The 13,987-nt window shown below is 40.1% G+C and overlaps 1 protein-coding gene across 2 annotated transcripts in view; it reads right to left on the reverse strand.

Moving 5' to 3' along the window:
- Itga4 (integrin subunit alpha 4) overlaps positions 1 to 11,986 on the reverse strand; it is an 80,469-nt gene extending 68,483 nt beyond the window's left edge. For both annotated transcript variants that reach the window (XM_042688225.1, XM_042688226.1), the window contains exons 1-2: positions 11,324 to 11,986; positions 10,849 to 10,970 (exon numbers count right to left, since the gene is read on the reverse strand). In XM_042688225.1, the coding sequence (XP_042544159.1) occupies positions 10,849 to 10,970; positions 11,324 to 11,520 (319 nt within the window). In that variant the 5' untranslated portion in view covers positions 11,521 to 11,986. The remainder of the gene's footprint in view (positions 1 to 10,848; positions 10,971 to 11,323) is intronic.
- Between the last annotated feature and the right edge of the window lie 2,001 nt (positions 11,987 to 13,987).

The following is a 13,987-nucleotide window of genomic DNA, read 5'->3' on the forward strand; positions in this document are numbered from 1 at the left end:
AGTATCTTCCCCCTCCCCTAGATTTCAGCTAGATATTGAAGTAGAATATCAAATATCAAGCACATTTTCTTCTTGTAGAAAAACAGTATTTCTAATTTGGTCAGAGATGATGATGATTAGATCTGTCATGAAAGAGCTAATTCTTGTGAATTTCCTTGACAGAAATCCATAAATAAATTCAGATTATCATTACATTTTACCCAAATGTCATGCTGCAATGATTTATAATCTGGTTTTCAATTCAGCTCATACATTGCTAATCTATAGTCTCAGTAAATTTAATCAGCACCATAATTGAGAAAAAATACCTTACATGATTTAACATAAAAGGGGTCAGCAGAAATTAACCTGTGATATTTCCCACACTTTCATGCAACAGAATGACTAATTCTTGGTACAGTTGAATGCATTCTCATATGCACACATTAAGAAAGCAAAGCTACATAACAATTTTCTAGCTTCCAAAAATTAAGCCCATCCTTCTTTTTATGTTTGGGAAAGAAAATTTAAAAAAAAAAAAAACAAAGAATTCTTATTACTTCAGATTTTTTTACTAACTACTGATGTAAATCCAATATATACAAATGTATATGTAATAGAAATAGCAATTTTAATAAGTGAACAAAATTCCAGTAAAAAGCCAGCTACATGCAGTTTTCACTCCTCCTCAAACTTTGTTTTATTTACATAGTTATTTTTATTTTCATGGCTCCAATTGCCAAAAGGTGTGCCCTGGGCCACGAAAGATTGGATGATGAATCATGTAGGTCACTCACCTCCACAAGGACTGAATGAGTTTTTTGAAAGCAACATTCCCACAACAAAGAATGATGACTTACATGCAAAAGTCAGCAACACATTATGGATTTGCTGAGGGAGGGATTTTCCAGCTTTGTCTAGACTTCCCTACTTCTAAAGTATTCTTTCCTTAAGTTTTCAGATAGTTACAGATGGTCTGAGGGAAACAGAATTGGTGCCCATGAAAACCAACTATCTTTGAGGGCTTGGATGAGACTTGGGCAGATAAAACATTCAAATGTTAGTTGGTGTTGATATCATGTCATTATTAGTTTTAGATGAAACTATACATTTTTAGTCTGCACATAAGTCACAGCATAATCCTCTCCCATAAAATGTACAAAGCATATTCCCATTGGAGAATCCTATTATAAACACTAACTCATTTTTTTCTTACAGTAGGACCAGAGGATTAGATTAATAATCTTTTTATACAGATGAGAAAAAATAAGTCTTAAGTTTAAATAACATGGACAAATTTATGAAGATGGTAAATAGAAAAGACTGGAATGAAGAAAAGTCTTCAATTTATAAGTTACTTCTCACTATTCTAAAACATATGAACTACAGCCCTACAAATATTTCAGATGCATGAATTAACTGAACTCATTCTCATTGCCTAATTTCTGTCCTTTATTTTTATTTGAAAGCATGTGAACTGTAACAATCTGTCCACTGACTGTAGGTCAGTTTCTATTAGTCAAAACTGTAGGTCAAACTTGTATTAGTCAAGAAGAATGTCACATCGCTATCATGACTCATCTCATTCCTCCTTTCAGTATTTGGGTGTTTCCACTGAAGAAACAAAGACAAAAGGAAAATGTCAGAGTCAAAATTCTTTCTAGCTGGGCAGCAGTGGCTCATGCCTGTAATCCTAGCTACTCAGGAGGCTGAGATCTGAGACTCCTGATGCAAAGCCAGCCCAAGCAAAAAAGTCCATGAGATTCTTATCTCCAATTAACTACTAGAAAACCAAAAGCAGCTCTGTGGCTCAAGTGGTAGAACATTTGCCTGAAGCAGAAGAGCTTAGGAATAGCATCAAGACCCAGAGATCAAGCCCCACAACCGACAAAAAAACATCTTCTTTCTATAACTTGCTCATAGCTGGAGTAGGTATTTGTTACAGAGTAGCCTGGGACTTTTTCTATAACTTGCTCATAGCTGGAGTAGGTATTTGTTACAGAGTAGCCTGGGGCTTTTTCTATAACTTGCTCATAGCTGGAGTAGGTATTTGTTACAGAGTAGCCTGGGGCTTTTTGGTGCAGTTATGTCCGGTTTCCCTGCCTGCGTCACTACTCTGTGACTTCCCCATCTGACGCTTAACTGAGACTCTTACTACAAGAGGTCTTATGACGTCTAACAGAGCGTACAGATTCATCTGATCTTTCAAAACTCATGACATAATTCCACATTTCAGGAAAACAATCGTCTTTATTTCCTTAAAGTAATCCTGAAAAATGAATGAATCTGGCTCGATTCTATGCTCTATTGTCATTAGTGTAAGGTAACTTTTAAAAAGAAGTAACAATTACTGACTAAAAGTAATTTTACAATTCCTTTATCTCTATTAATTCTGAGTATTAGCAACATATATGTAATTAGGTGAAAACATTAATTCAAATATAATATGAAAACCCTTCCTATCACAGATATTTGAGAAGCTGATACCTGTACTGCTTAGAGACTACTCGGTCCTCAATAAACTCAGTGTTTCTGCTGCCCACAGTACCTACATTCTGTTTATTTGGACCCAGGTGGTAGAGAGTGCTCACAGTGCTGGGCAATATCAATAGCAGCTTTCAGCAAGTTAATCTGAATGGCCATGTCCTTTATTTTTTTAAATCAAGTATGAATTTACTATGAATTCTAATATTTAGTATGGCTAAAAGTGGTGCAGAAATGGCTCAAGTGATAGAGTACCAGCCTAGTAAGTGTGAGTCTTTGAGTTCAAACCCCAGTACCACAAAAAAATGAAAGGAATAAAATTCAGTGGGTGATTCATTACATTATCCTAACCAATGAAGTGTCAGACTGAGATGAGGAGTTACATGTATTGAGTGGCTGCAGAGAGTTCAAAGTGTAGAATAAGGCATTGTTGAGACATTGCTTGGCAGACAGTTTTCTTTTTATGTGAGTGTGCCTATACTGGGAGCTTCAAGCTTTAGCTCATTTTTTTCACCTAGCCCTAGCACTTTACCACTTGAACCAAACCCCACTCTAGCTTTTTGCTGATTGATTTGAGCTGATACTCTCATGGACTTTCCTGCCCTATTTGGCTTCAAACCTTGATCCTCTGATTTTAACTTCCTAAGTAGTTTGGATTCTAGGCGTGAGCCACCAGCATCTGTCAATGTGACCATCTTTATGGACCACTTGAAAAGCCATATGAAAAAAAGACTACCAATGGGATAAGGCAGACCTAAATGCTTTCACAAAAATGCTTTCACAAATAGGCTAGATAAAGAGACAGACAGATACATAGATGATAGATAGACAGATCTTCTACACAGGGCATAATTTTTAAAATATAACAAATTTATTCCATACTCGAGTCCCCAGAAAAGATTTAAAAATAAGTTTACAATCTTACTGTGTCTGAACACATTCATAGTAAATTATAACACATAATATAATTTTTTTGAAAAAGATTTACTGTAACTTAAAAATTTTTGTGGAAGTAAACTGAGGACAGCAGAACATCAGGACTGAGTATTGCTGAGCCCAGGCTTGTCACTAATATGTCCACTTCTATGTTCTAATTTAACTTTTCTAGCTGTACTTAAAAGTTAGCTAAGATAGGGAATCAGCCCAGCTGTCCCTCAAAGGAAGAAAGGTCAAGAAAATGTGATATATATATATATATATGTATGTATGTATGTATATATATACATATATATCTATGACTTTGCCATTAGAAAGACTGATATTATACCATTTGTAAAGAAATGAAAAGACTTGGAAAAATTTATGTTAAGTGAAGTAAATCAGGCCCAAAGAGACAAAGGCTGCATGTTTCCTCTCATATGTGGAAGCTAAAATTAGTTTATAAACTTATAAGTAAATACATTGGATGGTATGCAAATGTTCACAAGTGTATTAACTGAAATAGATTCAAGGGAAATCTCAAATACAGTAATTCTTTAGAAAGGCAAAATCAAATTTCAGCAAAATGAGACAGCAGAAAAATGGGTACTTGGAAGACATGGGTCAGGGGAGACAAATAAAGAGGAAGAAAAATGCAGTCAAGAGTCAATGTTCATCCTACAAAATTAGTTAAGAGTGAGGTGGCGTGGAGGCATGGAGGAGAATGTTGCAAAGGATGGCATTGGTAACGATACATTGTATTCATAAATTCCTTGTTACAGCTATTTTTCAAATTGCAACAATACTCAGGTCTATCTTGGTCCTCAGATCTCTTTACTCTCCTAAGTGAAAAGATTCAATCTAAGCCAATTCACCACTATGGCTCTGCTCATCATTTCAATATCCACCAATCTTTGAGTTGTCAGTATGGACTTCTCTTCTGCCCCCAGATCCAGACATATAACTCCTTTACTTCTCTGTTTCATAGGACCTTCAAGCCAAAGAAACACATTATTTTTGCCCAAAAATGTGATGATCTACTTCTTTTTTTCAATACACCATTATCCATCCAATCACCCAAGTCACAGCCTTTGTTAACAAATTTGAAAACACCTTCTCCTTCATCATTTTCATTCAATAGCTATCAAGTACTTTTGGATTCATCTTCTAAATATTATAGAAGGTCTGCTTTTCTCCCTCCTTGGTGCCCCTGTCTTAGTATAAGCAGGTACCTTTCATATATAGCTTAAATTACAACACAGTCTTTCTACAATGTCTCACTACCTTTGGTATTGATGCCTTTATTCCAAAGCATCTACTACTAATTTACAAGTGGAAGAATCAGTCATACACACAATCTGATTACAGCACTCTCCAAGTTAACATCAAAGGATACATTTTTATACATTCAAATGTGTACCAGAAATAATTACTTTTACAAATTACTGTTCATTTCATACTCTGTAACTCAATTGTACACATTTTTCTTCCCATTCTTTAAAGGTCTCATACTCTTAAAGATCTTGTGGGCTTCACACACACACACACACACACACACACACACACACACACACACACACACACACACACACACACTTTGAGTGAGTGAAACAATTTTCTCTGGTCTTTTCCTCTTTGTAACTCCTGAATCTTACTTTTTCCACCAACTGATCCCAAATGCTCCAAGTAGGCATTGCCTTATTCTTCTGGTTAGATTGTCTCACCACACTTTAATATAATAACCAAGCAAATAGACTGTAAACCACTTAGGACAAATTGTGGTTATCTCCTGTGTGCCCAGGTTTTTTAGCCCTTGGGCAAGCCTTCAATAAATGATGTAGTGAATAAATAACCCAAATGTGCAATTGGCCCCAGAACTGTTGAGAATGGGAGAGGTTACTTGCTTATTACAGCAGGAGTTAGTAGCTAATAAACTTATGGCAAAAAATAAAATCATATAGGAAGTTTTGTCTCACAAGTTAAAAAAAGAAATCTCACTCTTTGGGAAAGAGGTTTGGGAAATTGGGAACTATCTGTAAATTAATCTGAGAGCATATTTATGAAGCTCTCTGTCAGAATTTTCTGCTTATCTACCATAATAACTTACACTCAGGGTAAGTTTTCAAATAGAGTGATCCTAAGCTAAGATTTTAAAGCACATTGCAAATACAAACAAGTCATTAAGAGGAACACATGAGAAGTATCAATGATGAGATGTTTGCCTTTTACTCCTGCAAATAATTCCTGCAAATCAGGCAGAAGTGAGGGCGAAGTAATCTTTGGCTTAATTATGCAATGCTTATTAACGTTTCCAAACAGGGTATGGAATATAGAAAAGGAAGTTTGCAATGGCAAATTCAGAGCATAGTGACAACTCACTTGTGATCGGCCATTGATCTTTCCTGTAAGAAAAAGAGAAGTGCAGTCCAATGCTCTCAAGGCTGACCCTCTACCAGGAGCCACAGCACCCTTTCCAGCTTTTTGCTGGTTAACTGGTGATAAGACTCTCATGGACTTTCCTGGTTGGCTTCAAACTGTGATCCTCAGATCTCAACATCCTGAGCATCTAGGCTATTAGGCATGAACCATGGGCACCTGTCTGATAGTACTTTTTTTAATTCTTTAAAAACAAGTCATTTTTTTACTCAAGGTATTTATGGACTCAAACTATGTATCATAAGCTGCATTAAATCTATACTAACATGATGTTCTTTAAAAAAGGAAAGTAACTACACAGAGGTTTTTCCTGAAGTCATAAGAACTTTAAAAATAAAGTTTAAAATGTAAAAAGAAAAAAAAAAACTTAGTGACTGGATGACTTAGTCTTAAAAGAAAAGGAAGTCCTATTCACATATTTACAGATATTTGGAAAAGGCAATATTTTACCTAGGGAACTTCTACTTCTCTAAAGCAGTGTTGGCTAACAGAATAGCGCAATTTTATTTAGCAGTTGTTTTTTTTTTGAAAGGTCAGAAGACTTTTGCTCTTCTACTATTATCTTCAAATACAAAAGGGACTCAATTTAACATATCTATTGATGTGCACAGTGCATTTAGATTGGTATTTTATGACATTTAATTATACAGTAGTCACCTTAAAAGACAAAACTAAACCAAATAGCATAAACCTGATTAATATTTGTTTAACCTATAAATCCTAAATATTAATTGTGCAATAAATGTTCATTTATTTCAATTTGTAATTCATATCATGAAACTTAATTTCCCTTCTATGCACTCTTTGAAATCTAGTAAATGCCTTATAGCACGTTTCACTGAGGACACTACATGTGCTCAGTGATAACATGTGGTTAGTAGCTTTTGCGTGTGTGTGTGTGTGTGTGTGTGTGTGTGTGTGTGTGTGTGTGTGCTCCAGTTTGGGGGCTTGAACTCAGGGCCAGGGTGCTGTTGCTGAGCATTTGTGCTCAAGTCTAGTGCTCTACCACTTGAGCCATAGTTCCATATTCAACTTTGAAGTGGTTAATCGGAGATCAAAAGTCTCATGGACTTTCCTAAGTTGTTATCCAGGTCTTTTTGGTATGATTTAATAATCATCCATGTATTAGTTTCTCATTTTTTTGAATACTGGTGGTCTACAGGAGACTATGCTTTCTAGATTAATTATTATTAATATAATCCAGAATCTTCTGATTTAGGAGCCATCTATGATCAGTTTGCTTTCAACAAGTCTCAGCAGATAGAGCTGATGGAAGAAAAGAAAGTGGAGCCATGGAAATCACCCCAGCCCCCTCAGGGATAGAATCTCCAGAAGCATGCCAGCACACAGCCCATCCTGAAGTGGAGACCACTTTCCTTTGATTCATGGAGGAAAGTACTCAGGAAATGGGAGGAAAGACACTCCTAGGAGAGCAACAGTAGAAGAAGACTGAACACATAGGAAGAAAACCACCCTGAGCAATTATCTTCAGTCAATTCACATTGCCAAGAGGTAACTGCCAACACCTCTTCCCCTGAGTATTGTAGATGAATGGACACTGATTGCTGATTGAGTCTGCTTATGGCTATAGTAAATGTAGCATGATGAGTAACTTCTCCACAGAGATAGCGTAGTCTTTGTGAGCTCATAACCTCTTTTGAGGAAATGCATCTACTTGAGTGTCAGCTATGGATCTGACATTATACAGAGACCTGGGTTTTAGTCGTATGGACATTCTGATTACATAGAAGACAGACAAGGTGTTAACAGACTTCACACCTTTGTATTGTTGATAGCCAAGTAAAATTATTCCAAATGAGAGAGAACATCTTATTTACAGCATAATCATAGATCTACCTGACTCAATATAACAATTTGGTTGGTCAAGAAAAAATATTTACATGTTTCATTTTAGTTGTTAGGTTTTTGTTATATAGTTACTTTAATTGTTTTAGTTTATTAATTGGACTATTTACTTTGATAACATTTTATAATGTATAGTATACAGGCAGACATTTAATCAGAAAATGGAATAAAAGGAAATAAAATCATATTATAAAGTATATTATATGTTAGGTATTAAGCTGAGCCTTTGCCAAACATTATAGTCATTCTCATTTAAGACAACTGTCTTTTAAATAGAAGTTTCTATGCATTCATTGTGTTCTTTTACCTCCTACCCTCTTTACTTTCCTCTTCCCTCCCTCTTCCTTTCCTCTTTCTGTTTCTCTCTCTCTCTACAAAAAATAGCACATATTCTACAATCTTATAATCCTAAAAACATCATGATTTTGTTTTATAAATTCCAGCTTTCTTTTTTGACTTTAGCTTTAGGGTTTTTTTTATTTTTTTATTTTTTGCATTTGTGGGCTTGAACTCTGGGCCTGGGTGCTGTCCCTCAGCTCTTCAGCTCAAGGCTAATGCTCTACTACTTAAATCACAGCACCACTTCTGGTTTTCTGATGGTTTATTGGAAATAAGAGTCTCATGGACTTTTCTGCCTGAGCTGGCTTTGAACCATGATCCTCAGATCTCAGCCTCCTGAGTAGCTAGGATTACAGGCATAAGCCACCAGCTCCCCACTAGCCTTAGTTTTTTATATAACAGCTTGAAGTTATTTCTGTGAGTTGGTCCTAAATATACAGAGTTTCTTTACAGAAATGAGAATATTCCATGGAAATAAGTTCAGTCAACTCTTTTTCAAGTTGTAAGTATAGCTGTTAATGGCTTCATTCAGCTGACTAGGAATTGTGCATTTCTTTTTGCCTTTCATCTCATTAAATAATTGCTTTACAAAACACTTTAGCTTATCATTCTAATCAATTCTTCTACTCATCAATCAGATTGATGACAAGCAAACATTCTCTTCATTTTTTTTCTCATGGGGCTTGAACTCTGGGCCTCAGCGCTGTCCCTCAGCTCTTCAGCTCAAGCTCAAGGTGAGTGTTCTACCACTTGAGCCATAGCACCACTTCCAGTTTTCTAGTGGTTTATAAGAATCTCATGGACTTTCCTGATTGGGCTGGCTTTCAATCAAGTTCCTCAGATCTTAGCCTCCTGAGTAGCTAGGAATACAGGTGTGGCTTTTCTCTTCATTTTATTTATGATCCAATAAACCTTCTGTTTCATGTTTGATACATATCTACCATGTTCACATCTCTCAGGAATTACCTCTGTAGTCAACTCTTACATTCCACATTTCCAGTGAATTTAGGGTTTCCTTCAAAAGACAGCCAGTATTATTTAAAATAATATTACTACATGATCTTTCCAGTTAAACACAGACATCCAGAAATAGATTCAGTGCCTTCTAGACAGGATGTAAATTCTAAATGCGAGTAGTTACAAAGTCATGGATCAGAAACAATGACCAGGATAAAGGAAAACAAAGTGTTTCCTCCTGAGGTTTAATCTAGATCCTTAGGCAGATAAAGGTTCATTTCACTCTAATTCTCTATCTGTCCATTCTCAACTGTCTCATGAAAGGTACTCATGCTTTGTGAAGTGTTCCAAATGAATAAATACTTACACATTCCCTCATCTGTCTTTTGGATGGAAGATTCCTAATTAGATGCTGGGCCTGTTCTACCTGATATAAACTCCTGGACTTTCCTGAGTACCATCAAAGTTAGAAGTGAAACTGCCATTATGTTCATGCCTATTTGAGATCATCCAAATGAAGGAAAGTAGCTGCATAGTTTGAGAAAAGGCAGATGAACATAAAACAAAACAATAATGGAAGATGCTAACTTCTAGTTGAAGAAATAGATGTTCTTCTGAAGTCCATTTACAGCAAAGATAAATGTAAGAAAAGTACCCATTTTTGACCTTGTACTCACCATTGACAAGGGATCCCTTAGCTGAAACACAACATAATAAACCCAAATTTAATTCCATCTGCAGTGAGCATGCATGCATGAAATGGCCTACATGTTATACTCAAACAGACCCAATTTTGGCTTGGAGATCCCCACATACTATTAACTAGGTTAGTAACTTCAGTAAAAATACTTGCAACTGTTTTCAGAATTCTCATATTAAAATAGAAACAATACGACTATAACCTAGGGTATCTTTGAAGGGAAAGAGCCAATATATTTCACAGTGCCTAAGAGTATTTGGAACAAGACAGGACTCAGTTAATATTAGTTCCTCTTTCTCTCCCATGTGTCTGTGTGCAGCAAGTTTGCTTTTGGCTTTGAAATATGAAACTTCTCCCTTCCCCCAGTAGTGCACATTTTTCAATTTGTCCCAAATCTAAGAAAAGACATTAAGAAAAGACTGTAGAAAGACAGATCCTTTTAACGTGGAAGTTTTGGGAAAGAAAAATTAACAATTTTGCTAAAATCTTATATGAACTACATTAACCATTGAGATGACAATTTTTTTTCCCTGCTCTTTTACGGTGCATGTAAAATCCATACCATTTTCAAAAGAAAAGAGAGAAACAGTGAGAGGGAAAGAAAAAAAAGAGAAAGTCTACCCTTATAGTAAATAAAATATTACTATACTCATGATCTTCCCCTTCATCTGCTGTTAAACAAAATTGATAGACCAATATGGAAATAAAATTCTTAGCTTAGCTGCATCCTGTCTTAAGATGTTAAGAAATTTTGACATTGATAAACATGCATTGTGCTCATAAACTGTTTTGTTAAATGGCAACTCCTTGGTACAACTACTTAAATGTAATAAAAATAAATTTTTAAAAGAAGATGTCAAGAAATTTTAAATTGTACTTTACAGATGAAAGAAAGGTGAGAGTTGGAGGGAAGGTATCCTAAGAAAGTTTCCCCAACACCTTTTTGTTACAAGCTAAAGGGAGAGAAACCACTGGGGGGGGGGGGGGGGAGAAGGGGGAGAGTATCAAGAAGGGAAGATGTGTAGAGTTAAATGGAAAACGAAGCGATTTAAATTGGACACAAACAAAACACATGTCTGTCTCAGCTTTCCCCAAGATTTGACTTAGAGCATGCATTGGGGACACCGGGAAGGAGGTCACTAATTCTTAGTCCCAACACCCCAACTCACCTAACTGGAGCTGTTCGCAAGTCCGGTCTGGGTTCTCTCCGATCCGGCATCTGTAGATCGCCCCGGGTTTGACCACTGAAGCGTTGGCCAGCCAGTTGGCAGTGGGCGCCCCCACCACCAGCCTGAAGCGGGGGAAACGTGCACGTGCGCTCAGACGCCAGCCGCGCTGCCTTCTGAACTCGGGGTCCCCGGGGCTGTGCGCGGCCTGCAGCGGGGCGGCATCCCCTGCCCTCCGCCCCTGGACTCCTGGCTCCCAGGGCTGGCAGCACCCGCACGCGTCGCCTACGCTGCTACCCCTGGAGAAGTTAGCTCCCTCCTGGGCAGATCTCCAGCGAGCTGGCTGTGGCGGCGGGCTCCTCCGGCCTCCTCCAGATGGAGGAAAGTTTGAAGGAGGGGGGGCGGGCAGGGGGAGGGTAGGGAACTCGGAGACACCTTCCTCACGCCTTTCTCGGCGAGGCGGCGAACCCCCACTCACCATCGGTTCGCCCCGTGGCTGTGCAGCACCACGGAGTAGCCGAACAGCGTGTCGTTCGGACCCTGGTACAGCAGCGCGCTCTCGGTGTCCACGTTGTAGGGGTGCCCGCTTGGGACCCCCAGGCACAGCAGCAGCATCAGCGCTTCGCGGACGGCGGCCCCTCGGGGGCCGGGGCCGCGCCTCGCTTCCGCAGCCATGCACTCTGGGCGGGGGGAACATTCAACACCGAACGGTCATTGCCCCCCAGAGTAGCACGGGATGCGACGTTTGGCCAAGGCGAAGAAGCGCCTCAAGAACGGGAGCGCAGCGTGTCCGGCGCCGGCGACCGAAGGCGGAGGGGGGCGGGAAGAGGGGGGGACCAAGGGGAGGGGAAGTCGGTCAGCCGCAGGCGGGTGATCTAGGGCAGCGGGGGATGCCGCCGCACGCCCTCCGGATCCACGTCCTGTTTCTGCGGCCTGGGAGTGCGGGTGCTCGCGCGATCCCGGGGCGCAGCTGGGTGGGGTCCTGGGCGTGGTGCAGAGGCGCGGGGTCTGTCTGCGTCTCCCCTAGCGCGCAGCTGCAGGGGGCGCTGGGGGACCTCGGCTGCGTGGGACGCTCGTCCGGGCCCGGGTCTGCCAGCCCACAGGGTGGGAGATGGCTCGGGGTTCCCGGGGCTTAGCCAGAAGGGATCTGCAGGGACCCAGGGACGTCTCCCTCTTTTAAGGCAGGTTGGGGCCTGACACGTAGTCTGCCCTAGCCTTTGCCTCCAACTTCAGCCCCCACCCCCACCCCACCAGGTCAGCCCCAAACTTCTGGATGGGACCGCAGCGCAGGGGACTGTCCCATCTTTCTTTACTGGTTAAGTGCTATATGGGACTTTTTGTAAGTAATCGCCGGAGAAAGCATGCAGTTGGCCATAGAACGACGACACACCAAAATAAAGAACTCTGAAGTTTGGCCCATGGGGAACATTTTGAGTGACAAAGACGTTATGGTTATTCTCTTCAAACTCACAGCCTGCACTCTTTCATGCCCACTTCCTTCCTCTCAACACTTCCCCTTCAGCAGGAGTGAGCAGGCAAAGCAGCCGCCTGGGGCTAAAAGACAGTGGTTAATACACTGCAGACTCCAGCAGAGGGGTGCCCTAAAGGAAACACTGGCTTTCCTCACTTAGCAGGTTGCTGTGCCGTGTTCTGGACGTGGATCCCCTTTCCATTCGTCCGATTGCCGGGGCCTACACCCACCCGCCATACAACATAGGGGCCAAGGCACCATAGGCTTCTGGAAATGCGAGTGAGGCTCATAACTGTAACACACTTGAACTGACTGGCGAGTTTCAGTCTATATACACTGGGTTTCTTCCTTGAGCAACCAGACGTAGCTAACCCAGCATGCTTATTAGGCTATTTACAGGAAAAGCAAAGGTTCCCCCTATTAATTTTGGTTACAAGAAAGAAAAAGAAAAAAAAAGCCACGAAGGAAGAGAAGACTTCATCCAAGGGTGTGGTGTGTAAGTAAACCCATCCTGAAATAGCACATCTTTGAATGAAAATGGTAGCCACACAATTAAAGCACTTGCTCTCTAACTCAGCATATTTCACTAGACAGGCACAGCCAAGCCCTCGGCATGCCACCCGAATGGGGTAGGACTGATAATAACTCTCAGAAAAAAGTGTCTGCCAAATGGTACACAGGCAAACACTTACTAGTACACGAAGTTCGGGCGCACTGGGGACACTTAAAAAGACATTTGAATAGTTGGTGGAGTGGGCAGGCTCGGCGATTGGAGAGGAGGAATGAGGGTGGCCACCATTAGGGCCAGGTGGAGGAGCTGAGACTGCATGGCTTTGTAGCTGCCCACACCGCAGGTAGGTGTGGTATGGGGCTGCCTAAGACAGCAAGACCCCATCCTGAGCCTCATAGGCATGTCGGGAACTTTAAACTCCACTCTGCTGTTGATGTGAAAGTATTGAAGAGTTTGCCTTGATCAAGATCTGAAAACAAGATGGAAAATTTAGTTCTGGAGGCTTCTTCATTAATAAGACAGACAGACTGATGGTTCACACTGATGTAGTAGGCACAGAGGGAAAATAGATTTAAGAGAGGAGAGAAAGAAAGGAGAGGGTGGGAGGGAGAGATAGAAAAAGGGGGAAGAACTGGACAGAATTTGTTAATAGGAGTATGGACAGAAAGCTAACATGGACAAGTCATGGGGTAAAGCATGAGATATCAAATTTCGAGGTCCTGGGCACATTGAGAAATGAGTTTTTAGAGAGCTATAACCAGAACCAACCCAAGTATTTTAACTCTGACAACAGACAAAAGAAAGGAACATGAACTTTTTCTTGCCATCTACTAAGTATAGATCAATACTGGCAATGCCCAGGGTGAATGGCCCTGATCTCTTTCTTTCTGCAGTTGCACGGTTTTTGATTTTGTTTTTTCCTGAATAGGTCTGCATTCTGATTTTTAACCCACTCTGCATTTAGGTCACATTGTTGTTGCTCTGAAGTAATTCTTGAAATTAGTGCAATATCAAAATCATCCCAGTCTTTTAGATACACTAGCAAAACCAATGAGCCTTTACCTCTATCTTTTTCATTATCTACCAGAAACTTCTGTGATAAAAACCTTTCTACACAATTGTGTTCAAAGCCCAGTTAAGGTAAGAAGATGTGAGGGAGG

Source organism: Dipodomys spectabilis, unplaced genomic scaffold (assembly GCF_019054845.1).
Source record: "Dipodomys spectabilis isolate Male_0828 unplaced genomic scaffold, ASM1905484v1 ptg000115l, whole genome shotgun sequence".
Taxonomy (NCBI): domain Eukaryota; kingdom Metazoa; phylum Chordata; class Mammalia; order Rodentia; family Heteromyidae; genus Dipodomys; species Dipodomys spectabilis.